General features: G+C 51.9%; 1 protein-coding gene across 4 annotated transcripts in view; it reads left to right on the forward strand.

Moving 5' to 3' along the window:
* Positions 1–21,791, forward strand: part of osgep (O-sialoglycoprotein endopeptidase) — an 82,279-nt gene that overhangs the window by 48,311 nt on the left and 12,177 nt on the right. For 3 of the 4 annotated variants that reach the window (XM_067978531.1, XM_067978532.1, XM_067978530.1), the window contains 4 exons: positions 2,092–2,141; positions 4,269–4,347; positions 10,649–10,714; positions 12,742–12,832. In XM_067978531.1, the coding sequence (XP_067834632.1) occupies positions 2,092–2,141; positions 4,269–4,347; positions 10,649–10,714; positions 12,742–12,832 (286 nt within the window). The remainder of the gene's footprint in view (positions 1–2,091; positions 2,142–4,268; positions 4,348–10,648; positions 10,715–12,741; positions 12,833–21,791) is intronic. The other variant, XM_067978533.1, reaches the window with a different exon arrangement.

Below are 21,791 nucleotides of genomic sequence, written 5' to 3' on the forward strand. Positions count from 1 at the left end.
GACAACAGGAACAGGCAGTGGAGAGGGGCAGAGAAGGGCAAGAGGAACAGGCAGTGGAGAGGGGCAGAGAAGGATAACAGGAACAGGCAGTGGAGAGGGGCAAAGGACAATAGGAACAGGCAGTGGAGAGGGGCAGAGAAGGGCAAGAGGAACAGGCAGTGGAGAGGGGCAGAGAAGGGCAACAGGAACAGGCAGTGGAGAGGGGCAAAGGACAACAGGAACAGGCAGTGGAAAGGGGCAAAGAAGGGCAAGGAACAGACACTGGAGAGGGGCAGAGAAGGGCGAGAGGAACAGGCAGTGGAGAGGGGCAGAGAAGGGCGAGAGGAACAGGCAGTGGAGAGGGGCAGAGAAGGGCGAGAGGAACAGGCAGTGGAGAGGGGCAGAGAAGGGCGAGAGGAACAGGCAGTGGAGAGGGGCAGAGAAGGGCGAGAGGAACAGGCAGTGGAGAGGGGCAGAGAAGGGCAACAGGAACAGGCAGTGGAGAGGGGCAGAGAAGGGCGAGAGGAACAGGCAGTGGAGAGGGGCAGAGAAGGGCGAGAGGAACAGGCAGTGGAGAGGGGCAGAGAAGGGCAACAGGAACAGGCAGTGGAGAGGGGCAGAGAAGGGCAACAGGAACAGGCAGTGGAGAGGGGCAGAGAAGGACAACAGGAACAGGCAGTGGAGAGGGGCAGAGAAGGGCGAGAGGAACAGGCAGTGGAGAGGGGCAGATAAGGGCAACAGGAACAGGCAGTGGAGAGGGGCAGAGAAGGGCGAGAGGAACAGGCAGTGGAGAGGGGCAGAGAAGGGCGAGAGGAACAGGCAGTGGAGAGGGGCAGAGAATGGCGAGAGGAACAGGCAGTGGAGAGGGGCAGAGAAGGGCGAGAGGAACAGGCAGTGGAGAGGGGCAGAGAAGGGCGAGAGGAACAGGCAGTGGAGAGGGGCAGAGAAGGGCGAGAGGAACAGGCAGTGGAGAGGGGCAGAGAAGGGCGAGAGGAACAGGCAGTGGAGAGGGGCAGAGAAAGACAACAGGAACAGGCAGTGGAGAGGGGCAAAGGCCAACAGGAGCAGAACTGGAGAGGGGCAGAGAAGGATTAGACCTGCCGCCCTTGACCTTCTAGGTGGTGGAGGTCGTGGGTTTGGAAGGTGCAGTCAAAGCTGCTGAAACCCTCGTCCGTGCCTTTGTCACCTCCTGACTCCACTATCCCAATGCTCACCTGGCCGCCCTCCCATCTTCCACCCTCCATAAACTCCAGCTCATCCAAAACTCTGCTGTCCGTATCCTAACTCACACCAAGTCCCGTTCACCCATCATTCCCTGTGCTCACTAACCTACATTGGCTCCCGGTACGGGAACACCTCCATTTTAAAATTCTCTATCCTTGCTTTCAAGTCCCTCCATGGCCCTCACCCCTCCCTATCTCTGTAACCTCCTCCAGCCCAATAACCCTCCGAGATCTCTGCGCTCCTCCAATTCTGGCCTCTTGCGCATCCCCCGATTTCCATCGCTCCACCATTGGCGGCCGTGCCTTCAGCTACCTAGGGCCTAAGCTCTGGAATTCCCTCCCTAAACCTCTCCACCTCTCTCTCCTCCTTTAAGACGCTCCTTAAAGCCTCCCTCTTTGACCAAGCTTTTGGTCACATGTCCTAATGTCTCCTTATGTGGCTTGGTGTCAAATTTTGTTCATTAGTGGCTCTGCTGAAGCGCCTTGGGATGCTTTCCTACGTTAAAGGCACTGAATAAATGGGAAGAGTTGTTGTTGGAAGTGGGGCCGGGTGCAGGATTGAGTGGGGGGGCCTGGTGCGGGATTGAGGGGAAGGCCGGGTCCACGATTGAGGGCGGGACGGGTGTGGGATTGAGGGCGAGGGGGCGGGTGCGCGATTGAGGGTGGGGCCGGGTGCGGGATTGAGGGGGGGTGGGTGCGGGATTGAGGGGGGGGCTGGGTGCGGGACTGAGGGGGGGTCGGGTGCTGGATTGAGCGGGGGGCCGGGTGCGGGATTGAGGGGGCGCGAGTGCAGGATTGAGGGGGTCCCGGGCGCAGGACTGATGTGGGGGGGGTGCGGGTGTTACACTGCAGATTGCCCATTTCTGATATCTGATTTGTGCTCTGTTAGATCTCCAATGACCCCAGTCCCGGGTACAACATTGAACAAATGGCCAAGAGGTGAGACAATGAATCGTGCCTGTGCCGGCACTTTGAAAGAGCTATCCAATTAGTCCCACTTGCCTGCTCTTTCCCCATTGCCCTGTAAATTTTTCCCCTTCAAGTATTTATCCAGTTCCCTTTTAAAAGTTATTATTGAATCTGCTTCCACCTCCCTTTCAAGCAGTGAATTCCAGATCATTACAACTCACTGCGTAAAAAATACGTCCTGAGATTCTTTTGCCAATCGTCTTAAATCTGTGTCCCCTGGTTACCGACTCTTCTGCCACTGGGAACAGTTTCTCCTTATTTAGTCTATCAAAACCCTTCATGATTTTTAATACCTCTATCAAAACTCCCCTTAAACTTCTCTGTTCTAAGGAGAACAACCCCAGCTTCCCCAGTCCCTCCATGTAACTGAAGTCCCTCATCCCAGATACCATTCGAGGAAATCTCTTCTGCACCCTCTCTAAAGCCTTGTGAGCCTCAGTCCAGCTGGCCATGTCCTGAGATCAGATCCATTTACAATCCTGATACCAGGAACTCTCTACACGGGGAGCGTAACCAGTCCTTGTACCAGGAACTCTCTACGGGGGAGTGTAACCAGTCCCTGGACCAGGAACTCTCTACACGGGGAGCGGAACCAGTCCCTGTACCAGGAAATCTCTACAGGGGAGTGTAACCAGTCCCTGTACCAGGAACGCTCTACGGGGGAGTGTAACCAGTCCCTGTACCAGGAACGCTCTACACGGGGAGCGTAACCAGTCCCTGTACCAGGAAATCTCTACGGGGGAGTGTAACCAGTCCCTGTACCAGGAACGCTCTACGGGGGAGTGTAACCAGTCCCTGTACCAGGAACGCTCCACACGGGGAGCGTAACCAGTCCCTGTACCAGGAAATCTCTACGGGGGAGTGTAACCAGTCCCTGTACCAGGAACGCTCTACGGGGGAGCGTAACCAGTCCCTGTACCAGGAACGCTCTACACGGGGAGTGTAACCAGTCCCTGTACCAGGAACACTCTACAGGGGAGCATAACCAGTCCCTGTACCAGGAAGGCTCTACATGGTGAGCATAACCAGTCCCTGTACCAGGAACTCTCTACACGGGGAGCGTCACCAGTCCCTGTACGAGGAACACTCTACACGGGGAGTGCAACCAGTCCCTGTACCAGGAACTCTGTACACGGGGAGTGTAACCAGTCCCTGTACCAGGAAGGCTCTACATGGTGAGCATAACCAGTCCCTGTACCAGGAACGCTCTACACGGGGAGTGTAACCAGTCCCTGTACCAGGAACGCTGTACACGGGGAGTGTAACCAGTCCCTGTACCAGGAAGGCTCTACATGGTGAGCATAACCAGTCCCTGTACCAGGAACGCTCTACACGGGGAGTGTAACCAGTCCCTGTACCAGGAACGCTCTACACGGGGAGTGTAACCAGTCGCTGTACGAGGAACTCTGTACACGGGGAGTGCAACCAGTCGCTGTACGAGGAACTCTGTACACGGGGAGCGTAACCAGTCCCTGTACCAGGAACGCTCTACATGGTGAGCATAACCAGTCCCTGTACCAGGAAGGCTCTACATGGTGAGCATAACCAGTCCCTGTACCAGGAACACTCTACAGGGGAGTGTAACCAGTCCCTGTACCAGGAACGCTCTACACGGGGAGTGTCACCAGTCCCTGTACCAGGAACGCTCTACACGGGGAGCGTAACCAGTCCCTGTACCAGGAACGCTCTACACGGGGAGTGTAACCAGTCACTGTACCAGGAACACTGTACACGGGGAGTGTAACCAGTCCCTGTACCAGGAACTCTCTACACGGGGAGTGTAACCAGTCCCTGTACCAGGAACGCTCTTCACGGGGAGTGTAACCAGTCCCTGTACCAGGTAACTCTCTCCACGGGGAGTGTAACCAGTCCCTGTACCAGGAACGCTCTACACGGGGAGTGTAACCAGTCCCTGTACCAGGAACACTGTACACGGGGAGTGTAACCAGTCCCTGTACCAGGAACTCTCTACACGGGGAGTGTAACCAGTCCCTGTACCAGCTGGTGATGGTTTTATTTCACGTGTCGTGCCAGAGTGTTCACTTTTCTTGGTCTCATCGGCCGAGCTGCGCACTGACCTCTGTTTCTTTATTTTAGGGGAATGAAGTTGGTGGATTTGCCCTACACGGTTAAAGGGATGGATGTCTCCTTTTCTGGAATTCTCTCCTACATTGAGGTGCGAATCATGAGATAATCAAAATCACAGCACAAGAGGGGCCCATTCGGCCACGCGCTCTGTGCTGGTGCCAGCTCTCTGGTGGGAGCACTCTCGCTGGAGTTCTCTACTCCAATCACATCTCCCTGTCCTCTTTCCCTGAATCAATGATGTTTTTCCTGTACAAATCCTTATCCTGTTCCCTTTTAATTGCTGTTGTAGTCAGTCCCTCACTCACCCCTAGTTGGGAACCATTTCCAGTTCTAATAACAATATTGCTTCAAACTTCCCACTTCATTCTTTGACTGATAATCTCACTCTGTGCCTCCTTGTTAGCCATTCACCAACCAGTGCTCTGTCTGTGCCACCTTGTTACCCATTCACCAACCCAGTGCCCTCACTCTGCCTCCTTGTTACCCATTCACCAACCAGTGCCCTGTTTGTGCCCCCTTGTTACCCGTTCACCAACCAGTGCCCCCACTCTGTGCCTCCTTGTTATCCATTCACCAACCAGTGCCCTCAGTCTGTGCCCTCTTGTTACCCATTCACCAACCAGTGCCCTGTCTGTCCACCCTTGTTACCCATTCACCAACCAGTGCCCCCATTCTGTGCCCCCTTGTTACCCATTCACCAACCAGTGCCCCCATTCTGTGCCCCCTTGTTACCCATTCACCAACCAGTGCCCTGTCTGTCCACCCTTGTTACCCATTCACCAACCAGTGCCCCCATTCTGTGACCCCTTGTTTCCCATTCATCAACCAGTGCCCTGTCTGTCCACCCTTGTTACCCATTCACCAACCAGTGCCCCCATTCTGTGCCCCCTTGTTACCCATTCACCAACCAGTGCCCTGTCTGTCCACCCTTGTTACCCATTCACCAACCAGTGCCCTGTCTGTCCATACTTGTTACCCATTCACCAACCAGTGCCCTGTCTGTCCACCCTTGTTACCCATTCACCAACCATTGCCCTCAGTCTCTACCCCCTTGTTACCCATTCAGCAACCAATGCCCTCAGACTGTGCCCCCTTGTTACCCATTCAGCAACCAGTGCCCTCTGTCTGTGCCACCTTGTTACCCGTTCACTAACCAGTGCCCTCAGTCTGTGCCTCCTTGTTACCCATTCACTAACCAGTGCCCTCAGTCTGTGCCTCCTTGTTACCCATTCACGAACCAGTGCCCTCTGTGTCCCCTTGTTACCCATTCACCTACCAGTGCCCCCAGACTATGCCTCCTTGTTACCCATTCACTAACCAGTGCCCTCCATCTGTGCCCCCTTGTTACCCATTCACCAACCAGTGCCCTGTCTGTCCACCCTTGTTACCCATTCACCAACCAGTGCCCTCAGCCTGTGTCCCCTTGTTACCCATTCACCAACCAGTGCTCTGTCTGTGTCCCCTTGTTACCCATTCACTAACCAGTGCTCTCAGTCTGTGCCACCTTGTTACCCATTCACTAACTAGTGCCCTCCATCTGTGCCCTTTTGTCACCCATTCACCAACCAGTGCTCTCAGTCTGTGCCCACTTGTTACCCATTCACCAACCAGTGCCCTGTTTGTGCCCCCTTGTTACCCATTCAGCAACCAGTGCCCTCAGTCTGTGTCCCCTTGTTACCCATTCACCAACCAGTGCTCTCAGTCTGTGCCCACTTGTTACCCATTCACCAACCAGTGCCCTGTTTGTGCCCCCTTGTTATCCATTCACCAACCAGTGCCCTGTTTGTGCCCCCTTGTCACCCATTCACCAACCAGTGCCCTCAGCCTGTGTCCCCTTGTTACCCATTCACTAACCAGTGCCCTCAGTCTGTGCCCCCTTGTTACCTGTTCATTAACCAGTGCCCTCTGTCTATGCTCCCTTGTTACCCATTCACTAACCAGTGCCTTCAGTCTGTGCCCCCTTGTTACCCATTCACTAACCAGTGCCCTCCATCTGTGCCCCCTTGTTACGCATTCACCAACCAGTGCCCTCAGTCTGTGTCCCCTTGTTACCCATTCACCAACCAGTGCTCTCAGTCTGTGCCCACTTGTTACCCATTCACCAACCAGTGCCCTGTTTGTGCCCCCTTGTTATCCATTCACCAACCAGTGCCCTGTTTGTGCCCCCTTGTCACCCATTCACCAACCAGTGCCCTCAGCCTGTGTCCCCTTGTTACCCATTCACCAACCAGTGCTCTAAGTCTGTGCCCACTTGTTTCCCATTCACCAACCAGTGCCCTGTTTGTGCCCCCTTGTTATCCATTCACCAACCAGTGCCCTGTCTGTCCACCCTTGTTACCCATTCACCAACCAGTACCCTGTCTGTCCACCCTTGTTACCCATTCACCAACAATTGCCCTCAGTCTCTACCCCCTTGTTACACATTCAGCAATGAATGCCCTCAGTCTGTGCCCCCTTGTTACCCATTCACCAACCAGTGCCCTCAGTCTGTGCCCCCTTGTTACCCATTCACCAACCAGTACCCTGTCTGTCCACCCTTGTTACCCATTCACCAACAATTGCCCTCAGTCTCTACCCTCTTGTTACACATTCAGCAACGAATGCCCTCAGTCTGTGCCCCCTTGTTTCCCATTCACCAACCAGTGCCCTGTCCGCACCCTTGTTACCCATTCACCAACCAGTGCCCTCAGTCACTGTCAACCGTGTTTCCCATTCACCAACCAGTGCTCTGCCTGTGCCACCTTGTTACCCATTCACCAACCAGTGCCCTCAGTCTGTGCCCCCTTGTTACCTATTCACTAACCAGTGCCCTCTGTCTATGCTCCCTTGTTACCCATTCACTAACCAGTGCCCTCAGTCTGTGCCCCCTTGTTACCTGTTCACTAACCAGTGCCCTCTGTCTATGCTCCCTTGTTACCCATTCACTAACCAGTGCCTTCAGTCTGTGCCCCCTTGTTACCCATTCACTAACCAGTGCCCTCCGTCTGTGCCCCCTTGTTACCCATTCACTAACCAGTGCCCTCAGTCGGTGCCCCCTTGTTACCTGTTCACTAACCAGTGCCCTCTGTCTATGCTCCTTTGTTACCCATTCACTAACCAGTGCCCTCAGTCTGTGTCCCCTTGTTACCCATTCACTAACCAGTGCCCTCCGTCTGTGTCCCCTTGTTACCCATTCACTAACCAGTGCCCTCAGTCTGTGTCCCCTTGTTACCCATTCACTAACCAGTGCCCTCCATCTGTGCCACCTTGTTACCCATTCACCAACCAGTGCCCTCAGTCTGTGCCCCCTTGTTACCTATTCACTAACCAGTGCCCTCTGTCTATGCTCCCTTGTTACCCATTCACTAACCAGTGCCCTCAGTCTGTGCCCCCTTGTTACCCATTCACTAACCAGTGCCCTCAGTCTGTGCCCCCTTGTTACCTGTTCACTAACCAGTGCCCTCTGTCTATGCTCCCTTGTTACCCATTCACTAACCAGTGCCCTCCATCTGTGCCCCCTTGTTATGCATTCACCAACCAGTGCCCTCCGTCTGTGCCCCCTTGTTACCCATTCACTAACCAGTGCCCTCAGTCTGTGCCCCCTTGTTACCCATTCACTAACCAGTGCCCTCCGTCTGTGCCCCCTTGTTACCCATTCACTAACCAGTGCCCTCCGTCTGTGCCCCCTTGTTACCCATTCACTACCCAGTGCCCTCAGTCTGTACCCACTTGTTACCCATTCATCAACCAGTGCTCTGTCTGTGCCCCCTTGTTACCCATTCACTAACCAGTGCCCTCAGTCTGTGCCCACTTGTTACCCATTCATCAACCAGTGCTCTGTCTGTGCCCCCTTGTTACCCATTCACTAACCAGTGCCCTCAGTCTGTGCCCCCTTGTTACCCATTCACTAACCAGTGCCCTCTGTCTGCCCCCTTATTACCCATTCACCAACCAGTGCTCTCAGTCTGTGCCCACCTGTTACCCTTTCATCAACCAGTGCCCTGTTTGTGCCTCCTTGTTACCCATTCAGCAACCAGTGCCCTCTGTCTGTGCCCACTTGTTACCCATTCACTAACCAGTGCCCTCAGTCTGTGCCCCCTTGTTACCCATTCACTAACCAGTGCCCTCAGTCTGTGCCCCCTTGTTACCCATTCACTAACCAGTGCCCTCAGTCTGTGCCCCCTTGTTACCCATTCACTAACCAGTGCCCTCAGTCTGTGCCTCCTTGTTACCCTTTCACTAACCAGTGCCCTGGTTGTGCCCCCTTGTTACCCATTCACTAACCAGTGCCCTCCATCTGTGCCCCCTTGTTACCCATTCACCAACCAGTGCCCCCAGTTTATGCCCCCTTGTTACCCATTCACCAACCTGAGTCCTCAGTCTGTGCCCCCTTGTTACCCATTCACCAACCAGTGCTCTCAATCTGTGCCCACTTGTTACCCTTTCACTAACCAGTGCCCTGTTTGTGCCCCCTTGTTACCCGTTCACCAACCAGTGCCCCCACTCTGTGCCTCCTTGTTACCCATTCACCAACCAGTGCCCTGTCTGTCCACCCTTGTTACCCATTCACCAACCAGTGCCCTCAGTCTGTGCCCCCTTGTTACCCATTCACCAACCAGTGCCCTGTCTGTCCACCCTTGTTACCCATTCACCAACCAGTACCCTGTCTGTCCACACTTGTTACCCATTCACCAACCAGTGCCCTGTCTGTCCACCCTTGTTACCCATTCACCAACAATTGCCCTCAGTCTCTACCCTCTTGTTACACATTCAGCAACCAATGCCCTCAGACTGTGCCCCCTTGTTACCCATTCACCAACCATTGCCCTCAGTCTCTACCCCCTTGTTACACATTCAGCAACGAATGCCCTCAGTCTGTGCCCCCTTGTTTCCCATTCACCAACCAGTGCCCTGTCCGCACCCTTGTTACCCGTTCACCAACCAGTGCCCTCAGTCACTGTCAACCGTGTTTCCCATTCACCAACCAGTGCTCTGTCTGTGCCACCTTGTTACCCATTCACCAACCAGTGCCCTCAGTCTGTGCCCCCTTGTTACCTATTCACTAACCAGTGCCCTCTGTCTATGCTCCCTTGTTACCCATTCACTAACCAGTGCCCTCAGTCTGTGCCCCCTTGTTACCCATTCACTAACCAGTGCCCTCAGTCTGTGCCCCCTTGTTACCTGTTCACTAACCAGTGCCCTCTGTCTATGCTCCCTTGTTACCCATTCACTAACCAGTGCCTTCAGTCTGTGCCCCCTTGTTACCCATTCACTAACCAGTGCCCTCCATCTGTGCCCCTTGTTACGCATTCACCAACCAGTGCCCTCCGTCTGTGCCCCCTTGTTACCCATTCACTAACCAGTGCCCTCAGTCTGTGCCCCCTTGTTACCTGTTCACTAACCAGTGCCCCCAGTCTATGCCCCTTACCCATTCACTAACCAGTGCCCTCAGTCTGTGCCCACTTGTTACCCATTCGCCAACCAGTGCCCTCACTCTGTGCCCCCTTGTTACCCATTCACCAACCAGTGCCCCCAGTCCATGCCCCCTTACCCATTCACCAACCAGAGCCCTCAGTCTGAGCCCCCTTGTTACCCATTTACTAACCATATGACCAGTGTCCAGCCTTTCTAACAGTCTTCGATACCAAATAAGGAGAGCTGACACTACAGCTACAGGATATTGGATCATGTGCCTCTATGGCTGGTGCAGACATTGCTTAAGGACCTGGAGTACTGCGCACAGTTTTGGTCTCCTTATCTAAGGAGGGATATATTTGCATTAGAGGTGGTGCATTGAAAGTTCACTAGATTGATTCCTGGGATAGGAGAGGTTGAGTAGAATGGGCCGATACTCTCTAGAGTTTAGAAGAATGAGAGGTAATCTCATTGAAACACATAGGATTATGAGGGGGCTTGACAGGGTGGATGCTGAGAGATTGTTTCCCCTGGCTGGAGAGCTTACAACTGGGGGGCATAGTCTCAGGATAAGGGGGTGGCCATTTAAGACTGAGATGAGGAGGAATTTCTTCACTCAGAGGGTTGTGAATCTTCAGAATTCTCTACCCCAGAGGGCTGTGGATGCTCAGTCGTTGAGTATATTCAAGGCTGAGATCGATAGATTTTTGGACTCTAGGGGAATCAAGGGATACGGGGATCGGGTGGGAAAGTGGAGTTGAGGTCGAAGATCAGCCATGATTTGATTGAATGGCGCCGCAGGCTTGAGGGGCCGAATGGCGTACTCCTGCTCCTATTTCTTATGTTCTTATGGTGTCAAAATTTGTCTGATTTACGCTCCTGTGAAGCGCCTTGGGAGATTTAACGACGTTAAAGGCGCTGAATAATTGCAAGTTGTTGGTTCCTGACTTGCAGTTTCCCTGTATGATTTTGAGTGATGATTATATACTTTTCAGGAAGCTGCACATCGGATACTGGCTGCTGGGGACTGCACACCTGAGGACCTCTGCTTCTCACTGCAGGTAAGACACCAATCACACCGGTGCCAAAAATAGCTATGATAGTGAACAGGTTATAAACGGAATAAATTACCAGAGTTTAAGCTGTGCAATTTTAGCTTTGAGTTTTCCAGCAGTCTGAAACAAGCAAGAGATAGATAGATTAGTCTCAGAATTAGAGGGAGACGTACACCGGAGATACAGAGAGATAGAGGTCAGTCACAGTGTTAGAGGGAAACATTCACAGGAGACACAGAGAGATAGAGGTCAGTCACAGTGTTAGAGGGAAACATACACAGGAGATACAGAGAGATAGAGGTCAGTCACAGTGTTAGAGGGAAACATACACAGGAGATACAGAGAGATAGAGGTCAGTCACAGTGTTAGAGGGAAACATTCACAGGAGACACAGAGAGATAGAGGTCAGTCACAGTGTTAGAGGGAAACATACACAGGAGATACAGAGAGATAGAGGTCAGTCACAGTGTTAAAGGGAAACATACACAGGAGATACAGAGAGATAGAGGTCAGTCACAGTGTTAGAGGGAAACATTCACAGGAGACACAGAGAGATAGAGGTCAGTCACAGTGTTAGAGGGAAACATTCACAGGAGACACAGAGAGATAGAGGTCAGTCACAGTGTTAGAGGGAAACATACACAGGAGATACAGAGAGATAGAGGTCAGTCACAGTGTTAGAGGGAAACATACACAGGAGACACAGAGAGATAGAGGTCAGTCACAGTGTTAGAGGGAAACATACACAGGAGATACAGAGAGATAGAGGTCAGTCACAGTGTTAGAGGGAAACATTCACAGGAGATACAGAGAGATAGAGGTCAGTCACAGTGTTAGAGGGAAACATACACAGGAGATACAGAGAGATAGAGGTCAGTCACAGTGTTAGAGGGAAACATTCACAGGAGATACAGAGAGATAGAGGTCAGTCACAGTGTTAGAGGGAAACATTCACAGGAGACACAGAGAGATAGAGGTCAGTCACAGTGTTAGAGGGAAACATACACAGGAGATACAGAGAGATAGAGGTCAGTCACAGTGTTAGAGGGAAACATTCACAGGAGACACAGAGAGATAGAGGTCAGTCACAGTGTTAGAGGGAAACATTCACAGGAGACACAGAGAGATAGAGGTCAGTCACAGTGTTAGAGGGAAACATATACAGGAGATACAGAGAGATAGAGGTCAGTCACAGTGTTAAAGGGAAACATACACAGGAGATACAGAGAGATAGAGGGCAGTCACAGTGTTAGAGGGAGACTTTTTTTTATATTCGTTCATGGGATGTGGGCGTCGCGGGCGAGGCCGGCATTTATTGCCCATCCCTAATTGCCTTGGAGAAGGTGGTGGTGAGCCGCCTTCTTGAACCGCTGCAGTCCGTGTGGTGACGGTTCTCCCACAGTGCTGTTAGGAAGGGCGTTCCAGGATTTTGACCCAGCGACGATGAAGGAATGGCAATATATTTCCATGATGTGGTGATGCCAGTGATGGACTGGGGTGGACAAATGTAAGGAATCTTACAACACCAGGTTATAGTCCAACAATTTTATTTTAAAATCACAAGCTTTCGGAGATTATCCCCTTCGTCAGGTGAAGGACAAGGGCAGCAAGTACATGGGAACACACCATCCCGACTTGGAAATATATCGCCGTTCCTTCATCGTCGCTGGGTCAAAATCCTGGAACTCCCTTCCTAACAGCACTGTGGGAGATCCTTCACCCCATGGACTGCAGCGGTTCAAGAAGGCGGCTCACCACCACCTTCTCAAGGGGCAATTAGGGATGGGCAATAAATGCCGGCCTTGCCAGCGACGCCCACATCCCGAGAACAAATGACAAAAAAGAACCCACCGCCACTTCTTGCTTCCCTGCTCCATCCCTCAATGCTTCCGATCCCTGTAAACACGATCGGTCCTTCGTCCTCAGATTGGAAAGGCAGATATTGCATCGTTCTATACTAACTCCCCTCACAGTGGTACAGACTTTATGGGATGCTTTATCTGTGCTGACTTTTGGCCTGAATGTATTTCTAGGAAACGCTGTTTGCCATGTTGGTGGAGACGACGGAAAGAGCGATGGCTCATTGTGGGTCGGAAGAAGTACTGATCGTCGGAGGGGTAGGATGTACGTATGTAGGAGGGGCGTAGGGCCAGGCCGGAGGGGTAGGGTGTACGTATGTAGGAGGGGCGTAGGGCCAGGCCGGAGGGGTAGAGTGTACGTATATAGGAGGGGCGTAGGGCCAGGCCGGAGGGGTAGAGTGTACGTATATAGGAGGGGCGTAGGGCCGGGCCGGAGGGGTAGAGTGTACGTATATAGGAGGGGCGTAGGGCCAGGCCGGAGGGGTAGGATGTACGTATGTAGGAGGGGCGTAGGGCCAGGCCGGAGGGGTAGGATGTACGTATGTAGGAGGGGCGTAGGGCCGGGCCGGAGGGGTAGGATGTACGTATGTAGGAGGGGCATAGGGCCAGGCCGGAGGGGTAGGATGTACGTATGTAGGAGGGGCGTAGGGCCGGGCCGGAGGGGTAGGATGTACGTATATAGGAGGGGCGTAGGGCCAGGCCGGAGGGGTAGGATGTACGTATGTAGGAGGGGCGTAGGGCCCGGCCGGAGGGATAGGATGTATGTATGTAGGAGGGGCGTAGGGCCCGGCCGGAGGGATAGGATGTATGTATGTAGGAGGGGCGTAGGGTCAGGCCGGAGGGGTAGGATGTACGTATGTAGGAGGGGCGTAGGGCCCGGCCGGAGGGATAGGATGTATGTATGTAGGAGGGGCGTAGGGCCAGGCCGGAGGGGTAGGATGTACGTATATAGGAGGGGCGTAGGGCCAGGCCGGAGGGGTAGGATGTACGTATATAGGAGGGGCGTAGGGCCAGGCCGGAGGGGTAGGATGTACGTATATAGGAGGGGCGTAGGGCCAGGCCGGAGGGGTAGGATGTACGTATGTAGGAGGGGCGTAGGGCCCGGCCGGAGGGATAGGATGTATGTATGTAGGAGGGGCGTAGGGCCAGGCCGGAGGGGTAGGATGTATGTATGTAGGAGGGGCGTAGGGCCAGGCCGGAGGGGTAGGATGTATGTATGTAGGAGGGGCGTAGGGCCCAGGCCGGAGGGGTAGGATGTACGTATGTAGGAGGGGCGTAGGGCCCAGGCCGGAGGGATAGGATGTATGTATGTAGGAGGGGCGTAGGGCCCGGCCGGAGGGGTAGGATGTATGTATATAGGAGGGGCGTAGGGCCAGGCCGGAGGGGTAGGATGTACGTATATAGGAGGGGCGTAGGGCCAGGCCGGAGGGGTAGGATGTACGTATGTAGGAGGGGCGTAGGGCCCGGCCGGAGGGATAGGATGTATGTATGTAGGAGGGGCGTAGGGCCCGGCCGGAGGGATAGGATGTATGTATGTAGGAGGGGCGTAGGGTCAGGCCGGAGGGGTAGGATGTACGTATGTAGGAGGGGCGTAGGGCCCGGCCGGAGGGATAGGATGTATGTATGTAGGAGGGGCGTAGGGCCAGGCCGGATGTATGCATGTAGGAGGGGCGTAGGGCCCGGCCGGAGGCGTAGGATGCACGTATGTAGGAGGGGCATAGGGCCAGGCCGGAGGGGTAGGATGTTTTTTTTTATTCATTCATGGGATGTGGGCGTCGCTGGCAAGGCCAGCATTTATTGCCCATCCCTAATTGCCCTTGAGAAGGTGGTGGTGAGCCGCCTTCTTGAACCACTGCAGTCCGTGTGGTGACGGTTCTCCCACAGTGCTGTTAGGAAGGGAGTTCCAGGATTTTGACCCAGCGACGATGAAGGAACGGCGATATATTTCCAAGTTGGGATGGTGTGTGACTTGGAGGGGAACGTGCAGGTGGTGTTGTTCCCATGTGCCTGCTGCTCTTGTCCTTCTAGGTGGTAGAGGTCGCGGGTTTGGGAGGTGCTGTCGAAGAAGCCTTGGTGAGTTGCTGCAGTGCATCCTGTGGATGGTGCACACTGCAGCCACAGTGTGCCGGTGGTGAAGGGAGTGAATGTTTAGGGTGATGGATGGGGTGCCAATCAGGCGAGCTGCTTTCTCTTGGTTGGTGTCGAACTTCTTGAGTGTTGTTGGAGCTGCGCTCATCAAAGCAAGTGGAGAGTATTCCATCACACTCCTGACTTGTGCCTTGTTGATGGTGGAAAGGCTTTGGGGAGTCAGGAGGTGAGTCACTCGCTGTAGAATAGCCAGCCTTTGACCTGCTCTCGTAGCCACAGTATTTATATGGCTGGTCCAGTTAAGTTTCTGGTCAATGGTGAGCCCCAGGATGTTGATGGTGGGGGATTCGGCGATGGTAACGCCGTTGAATGTCAAGGGGAGGTGGTTAGACTCTCTCTTGTTGGAGATGGTCATTGCCTGGCACTTATCTGGCGCGAATGTTACTTGCCACTTATGAGCCCAAGCCTGGATGTTGTCCAGGTCTTGCTGCATGCGGGCTCGGACTGCTTCATTATTTGAGGGGTTGCGAATGGAACTGAACACTGTGCAATCATCAGCGAACATCCCCATTTCTGACCTTATGATGAAGGGAAGGTCATTGATGAAGCAGCTGAAGATGGTTGGGCCTCGGACACTGCCTTGAGGAACTCCTGCAGCAATGTCCTGGGGCTGAGATGATTGGCCTCCAACAACCACTACCATCTTCCTTTGCGCTAGGTATGACTTCAGCCACTGGAGAGTTTTCCCCCTGATTCCCATTGACTTCAATTTTACTCGGGCTCCTTGGTGCCACACTCGGTCAAATGCTGCCTTGATATCAAGGGCAGTCACTCTCACCTCACCTCTGGAATTCAGCTCTTTTGTCCATATTTGGACCAAGGCTGTAATGAGGTCTGGTGCCGAGTGGTCCTGGCGGAACCCAAACTGAGCATCGGTGAGCAGGTTATTGGTGAGTAAGTGCCGCTTGATAGCACTGTCGACGACACCTTCCATCACTTTGCTGATGATTGAGAGTAGACTGATGGGGTGGTAATTGGCTGGATTGGATTTGTCCTGCTTTTTGTGGACAGGACATACCTGGGCAATTTTCCACATTGTCGGGTAGATGCCAGTGTTGTAGCTGTACTGGAACAGCTTGGCGAGAGGCGCAGCTAGTTCTGGAGCACAAGTCTTCAGCACTACAGCTGGGATGTTGTCGGGGCCCATAGCCTTTGCTGTATCCAATGCACTCAGCCGTTTCTTGATATCACGTGGAGTGAATCGAATTGGCTGAAGACTGGCTTCTGTGATGGTGGGGATATCGGGAGGAGGCCGAGATGGATTATCCACTCGGCACTTCTGGCTGAAGATGGTTGCAAACGCTTCAGCCTTGTCTTTTGCACTCACGTGCTGGACTCCGCCATCATTGAGGATGGGGATGTTTGCAGAGCCTCCTCCTCCCGTTAGTTGTTTAATTGTCCACCACCATTCACGACTGGATGTGGCAGGACTGCAGAGCTTTGATCTGATCCGTTGGTTGTGGAATCGCTTAGCTCTGTCTATAGCATGTTGCTTCCGCTGTTTAGCATGTATGTAGTCCTGAGTTGTAGCTTCACCAGGTTGGCACCTCATTTTTAGGTACGTCTGGTGCTGCTCCTGGCATGCTCTTCTACACTCCTCATTGAACCAGGGTTGATCCCCTGGCTTGTTGGTAATGGTAGAATGAGGAATATGCTGGGCCATGAGGTTACAGATTGTGCTGGAATACAAATCTGCTGCTGCTGATGGCCCACAGCGCCTCATGGATGCCCAGTTTTGAGCTGCTAGATCTGTTCTGAATCTATCCCATTTAGCATGGTGGTAGTGCCACACAACACGTTGGATGGTGTCCTCAGTGCGAAGACGGGACTTTGTCTCCACAAGGACTGTGCGGTGGTCACTCCTACCAATACTGCCATGGACAGATGCATTTGCGACAGGTAGATTGGTGAGGACGAGGTCAAGTAAGTTTTTCCCTCGTGTTGGTTCGCTCACCACCTGGCCCAGTCTGGCAGCTATGTCCTTCAGGACTCGGCCAGCTCGGTCAGTAGTGGTGCTACCGAACCACTCTTGGTGATGGACATTGAAGTCCCCCACCCAGAGTACGTTTTGTGCCCTTGCTACCCTCAGTGCTTCCTCCAAGTGGTGCTCAACATGGAGGAGGACTGATTCATCAGCTGAGGGAGGATGGTAGGTGGTAATCAGCAGGAGGTTTCCTTGCCCATGTTTGACCTGATGCCATGAGATTTCATGGGGTCCAGAGTCAATGTTGAGGACTCCCAGGGCCACTCCCTCCTGACTGTATATCACTGTACCGCCACCTCTGGTGGGTCTGTCCTGCCGGTGGGACAGGACATACCCAGGGATGGTGATGGAAGAGTCTGGGACGTTGGCTGTAAGGTATGATTCAGGCCAAAGGGGTGGAATGTATGTATGTATGTCGGCAAGGCAGGGGCATAGGGCCCGGCCGGAGGGGTAGGATGTACGTATGACGGAGGGGCGTGTGTAGGTCCAGGCTGGAGGGGTGGGATGTACATATGTAGGAGGGGCGGGTGTAGGTACAGGCCGGAGGAGTACAATGTACGTATGATGGAGGGGCAGGGTGTAATTACAGGTCAAAGGGGTAAGGAATAATTACATGCCCGGAGGGGTAGCGCGTAAGTACAGGTCAAAAAGATAAGGACTAATTATAGGAACATAGGAACAGGAGTAGGCCATTCAGCCCCACGAGCCCACTCCGCCATTGATAAGATCATGGCTGATCTGTGATCCAACTCCATATACCCGCCTTTGGCCCATATCCCTTAATACCTTTGGTTAGCAAAAATCTATCTATCTCAGATTTAAAATTAGAATTGAGCTAGCATCAATTGCATGGCTGTCGGGGTAGGGTGTAAGTACAGGCCGTAGGGGTAGGGCGTAAGTACAGGCCGTAGGGGTAGGGCGTAAGTACAGGCCGTAGGGGTAGGGCGTAAGTACAGGCCGTAGGGTAGGGCGTAAGTACAGGCCGTAGGGGTAGGGTGTAAGTACAGGCCGTAGGGGTAGGGCGTAAGTACAGGCCGTAGGGTAGGGCGTAAGTACAGGCCGTAGGGGTAGGGCGTAAGTACAGGTCTTAGGGGTAGGGCGTAAGTACAGGCCGTTGGGGTAGGGCGTAAGTACAGGCCGTAGGGGTAGGGCGTAAGTACAGGCCGTAGGGGTAGGGTGTAAGTAGGATGTACCTATAGGTTAGAGGGGGTAAGATGGGCCAGTTATCTTGCAGGGATTCTGTGGGTGTCTCAGTGTTGGGTTAATTATTCCAAGGTTACAAAAAGTATGAACTCATGGGGTTGGATAGAGGATTGGTTAACAGACAGAAAACAGAGAGTAGGGATAAACCTTCTCAGGTTGGCAGGCTGTAACTAGTGGGGTGCCGCAAGGATCAGTGCTTGGGACTCAGCTATTTACAATCTATATTAATGACTTAGATGAAGGGACCGAGTGTAATGTATCCAAGTCTGCTGACTATACAAAGCTAGGTGGGAAAGTAAGCTGTGAAGAGGACACAAACAGTGGATGTCCAAAGGGACTTAGGGGTTCAGGTACAGAAAATAATCAATAAGGCTAATGGAATGCTGGCCTTTATATCTAGAGGACTGGAGTACAAGGGGGCAGAAGTTATGCTGCAGCTATACAAAACTCCTGATTAGGCCACACCTGGAGTACTGTGAGCAGTTCTGGGCACCGCATCTTCGAAAGGACATATTGACTTTGGAGGGAGTGCAGCGTAGGTTTACTAGAATGATACCCGGACTTCAAGGGTTAAGTTACGAGGAAAGATTACACAAATTGGGGTTGTATTCTCCAGAGTTTCGAATGTTAAGGGGTGATCTGATCGAAGTTTATAAGATATTAAGGGGAACGGATAGGGTGGATAGAGAGAAACTATTTCCGCTGGTTGGGGATTCTAGGAGTAGGGGGCACAGTCTAAAAATTAGAGCCAGACCTTTCAGGAGTGAGATTAGAAAACATTTCTACACACAAAGGGTGGTAGAAGTTTGGAACTCTCTTCCGCAAACGGCAATTGATACTAGCTCAATTGCTAAATTTAAATGTGAGATAGTTAGCTTTTTGGCAACCAAAGGTATTAAGGGATATGGACCAAAGGCAGGTATATGGAGTTAGATCACAGATCAGCCATGATCTTATCAAATGGCAGAGCAGACACGAGGGGCTGAATGGCCTACTCCTGTTCCTATGTTCCTAAAGAGTCTGCAAAGGGATATAGACAGGTTAAGTGAGTGGGCAAGAAGATGGCAGATGGAGTGTAATGTGGGGAAATGTGAGGTTATTCACTTGGTAGGAAGAATAGAAAAACAGAATATTTTTTTAAATGATGAGAAACTATTGAATGTTGGTGTTCAGAGAGACTTGGGTGTACTTGTACAAGAAGCACAAAAAGTTAACATGCAGGTACAGCAGGCAATTAGCAAAACAAATAGCATGTTGGCCTTTATTGCAAGGGGGTTGGAGTACAAGAGTAAGGAAGTCTTACTACAATTGTATAGAGCTTTAGTGAGACCTCACCTGCAGTACTGTGTACAGTTTTGGTCTCCTTATTTAAGGAAGGATATATTTCCCTTGGAGGCAGTGCAAAGAAGGTTCACAAGATTAATTCCTGGGATTAGAGGGTTGTCCTATGAAGAGGGTTTGAGTAGAATGGGCCTTTACTCCCTGGAGTTTAGAAGAATGAGAGGTGATCTCATTGAAACATATAGGATTGAGGGGGCTTGCCAGGGTAGATGCTGAGAGATTGTTTCCCCTGACTGGAGAGTCTCGAACTAGAGGGAATAGTCTCAGGATAAGGGGTTGGCCATTCAAGACTGAGATGAGGAGGAATTTCTTCACTAGAGGGTTGTGAATCTTTGGGATTCTCCATCCAAAGGGCTGTGGATGCTGAGTCGTTGAGTATATTCAAGGCTGAGATGGATAGATTTTTGGACTGTAGGGGAATCAAGGGATATGGGGATCGGGCAGGAAAGTGGAGTTGAGGTCGAAGATCAGCCGTGATCTGATTGAATGGCGTGTCAAAAACTTAATTACCTATTATATACAATGCATTAACTCCAAACACTTATTTTCAGACAAGTAAGAATTTATTAGAAGAAACTTGCATACAAGGGAAGCTGTGTTCTGAACAATGGTCAGAACAACCTCTTCCCTGAACAAAGGAAACAGTTCACATTTATACAGTTTAATTAATAACGCCTACCTGTGTAGAATATGGGCGTACATGTACATTCTTTATTGGTTCAAGTGGTTAGTCAATCAAAATAGGGAACCCACCCTCTGGTTCTTCATGACTGCCTCGTGATTTTTGAACACTGTCCTGGGAAAGTATTTTTCCTTAATAAACAGTTTTTCTTATCAGTGGGTCTGTACCTCGTCTCAAGGCTATATGGTCGTTCATTTCTTTTAGTCAGACAATTATCAATGTAAGCGAACAATAGCTCTTCTGTATGTCTTTGGTGAGAACTAAAACATAAGCTTTCTATTATATTCAGCTGGTCAGTTAACATGGTCAACTTATCCATCATGCATTTCTTCTTTTTTTGGTTTTAAGGGTATTAGGAAATTAATATGGTATTAGAAAGTTAATATGGTCAGGCATCTCTTTATGGTTTAGGTGTATTAGAAAGTTAATATGGTCAGGTATCTCTTTATGCATTTCCACAGGCGGAGCAGGCTCGAAGGGCCGAATGGCCCACTCCTGCTCCTATTTCTTATGTTCTTATTCTGCAGGGATTCTGTGGGTGTCCCAGTGTTGGGTTAATTATCCTGCAGGGATTCTGTGGGTGTCCCAGTGTTGGGTTAATTATCCTGCAGGGATTCTGTGGGTGCCCCAGTGTTGGGTTAATTATCCTGCAGGGATTCTGTGGGTGCCCCAGTGTTGGGTTAATTATCCTGCAGGGATTCTGTGGGTGTCCCAGTGTTGGGTTAATTATCCTGCAGGGATTCTGTGGGTGTCCCAGTGTTGGGTTAATTATCCTGCAGGGATTCTGTGGGTGTCCCAGTGTTGGGTTAATTATCCTGCAGGGATTCTGTGGGTATCCCAGTGTTGGGTTAATTATCCTGCAGGGATTCTGTGGGTGCCCCAGTGTTGGGTTAATTATCCTGCAGGGATTCTGTGGGTATCCCAGTGTTGGGTTAATTATCCTGCAGGGATTCTGTGGGTGCCCCACTGTTGGGTTAATTATCCTGCAGGGATTCTGTGGGTGCCCCAGTGTTGGGTTAATTATCCTGCAGGGATTCTGTGGGTGTCCCAGTGTTGGGTTAATTATCCTGCAGGGATTCTGGGGGTGTCCCAGTGTTGGGTTAATTATCCTGCAGGGGAAGCTAGATAAACACATGAGGGAGAAAGGAATAGAAGGATATGCTGATAGGGTGAGATGGAGTAGGGAGGGAGGAGGCTCGTGTGGAGCATAAACACTGGCATAGACCTGATGGGCTGAATGGCCTGTTTCTGTGCTGTAGTTTCGAGGTAACTTAATGTCAGATGAGTTTGCATCTAGCACGGTCAGCAGGGCAGGGAGTCAGTGTACAGTTCCATGGGTTGGAATGATGAGTGAACAGAACAAGATGGGCAACGACCGCATTTTAGACATATTGAAGCTTGTGGAGGAGGGAGGGCGAGAGAAGAGTATTGGAATAGTCTACTCAAGGAGGGGAGGGAGAAGGTGGGCAGTTGTTATGCAGGTCTCGAACTGGGCAGTCTTGGTAATGGAGAGGAGGTGGGGTTTAAAGGTCATCTCTGGGGTCAAGCAAGATACCAGAGGTTGTGAATAGCCCAGGAGAACATAAGAAATAGGAGCAGGAGTAGGCCATACGGCCCCTCGAGCCTGCTCCACTATTCAATCAGATAATGGCTGATCTTCAACCTCAACTCCACTTTCCTGCCCGATCCCCATATCCCTTGATTCCCCTAGAGTCCAAAAATCTATCGATCTCAGCCTTGAATATATTCAATGAAGGAGCATCCACAGTCCTCTGGGGCAGAGAATTCCTAAGATTCACAACCCTCTGTGTGAAGAAATTCCTCCTCATCTCAGTCCTAAATGGCCGACCCTTTATCCTGAGACTA

This window comes from Heptranchias perlo, unplaced genomic scaffold, assembly GCF_035084215.1.
Source record: "Heptranchias perlo isolate sHepPer1 unplaced genomic scaffold, sHepPer1.hap1 HAP1_SCAFFOLD_306, whole genome shotgun sequence".
Lineage (NCBI taxonomy): Eukaryota > Metazoa > Chordata > Chondrichthyes > Hexanchiformes > Hexanchidae > Heptranchias > Heptranchias perlo.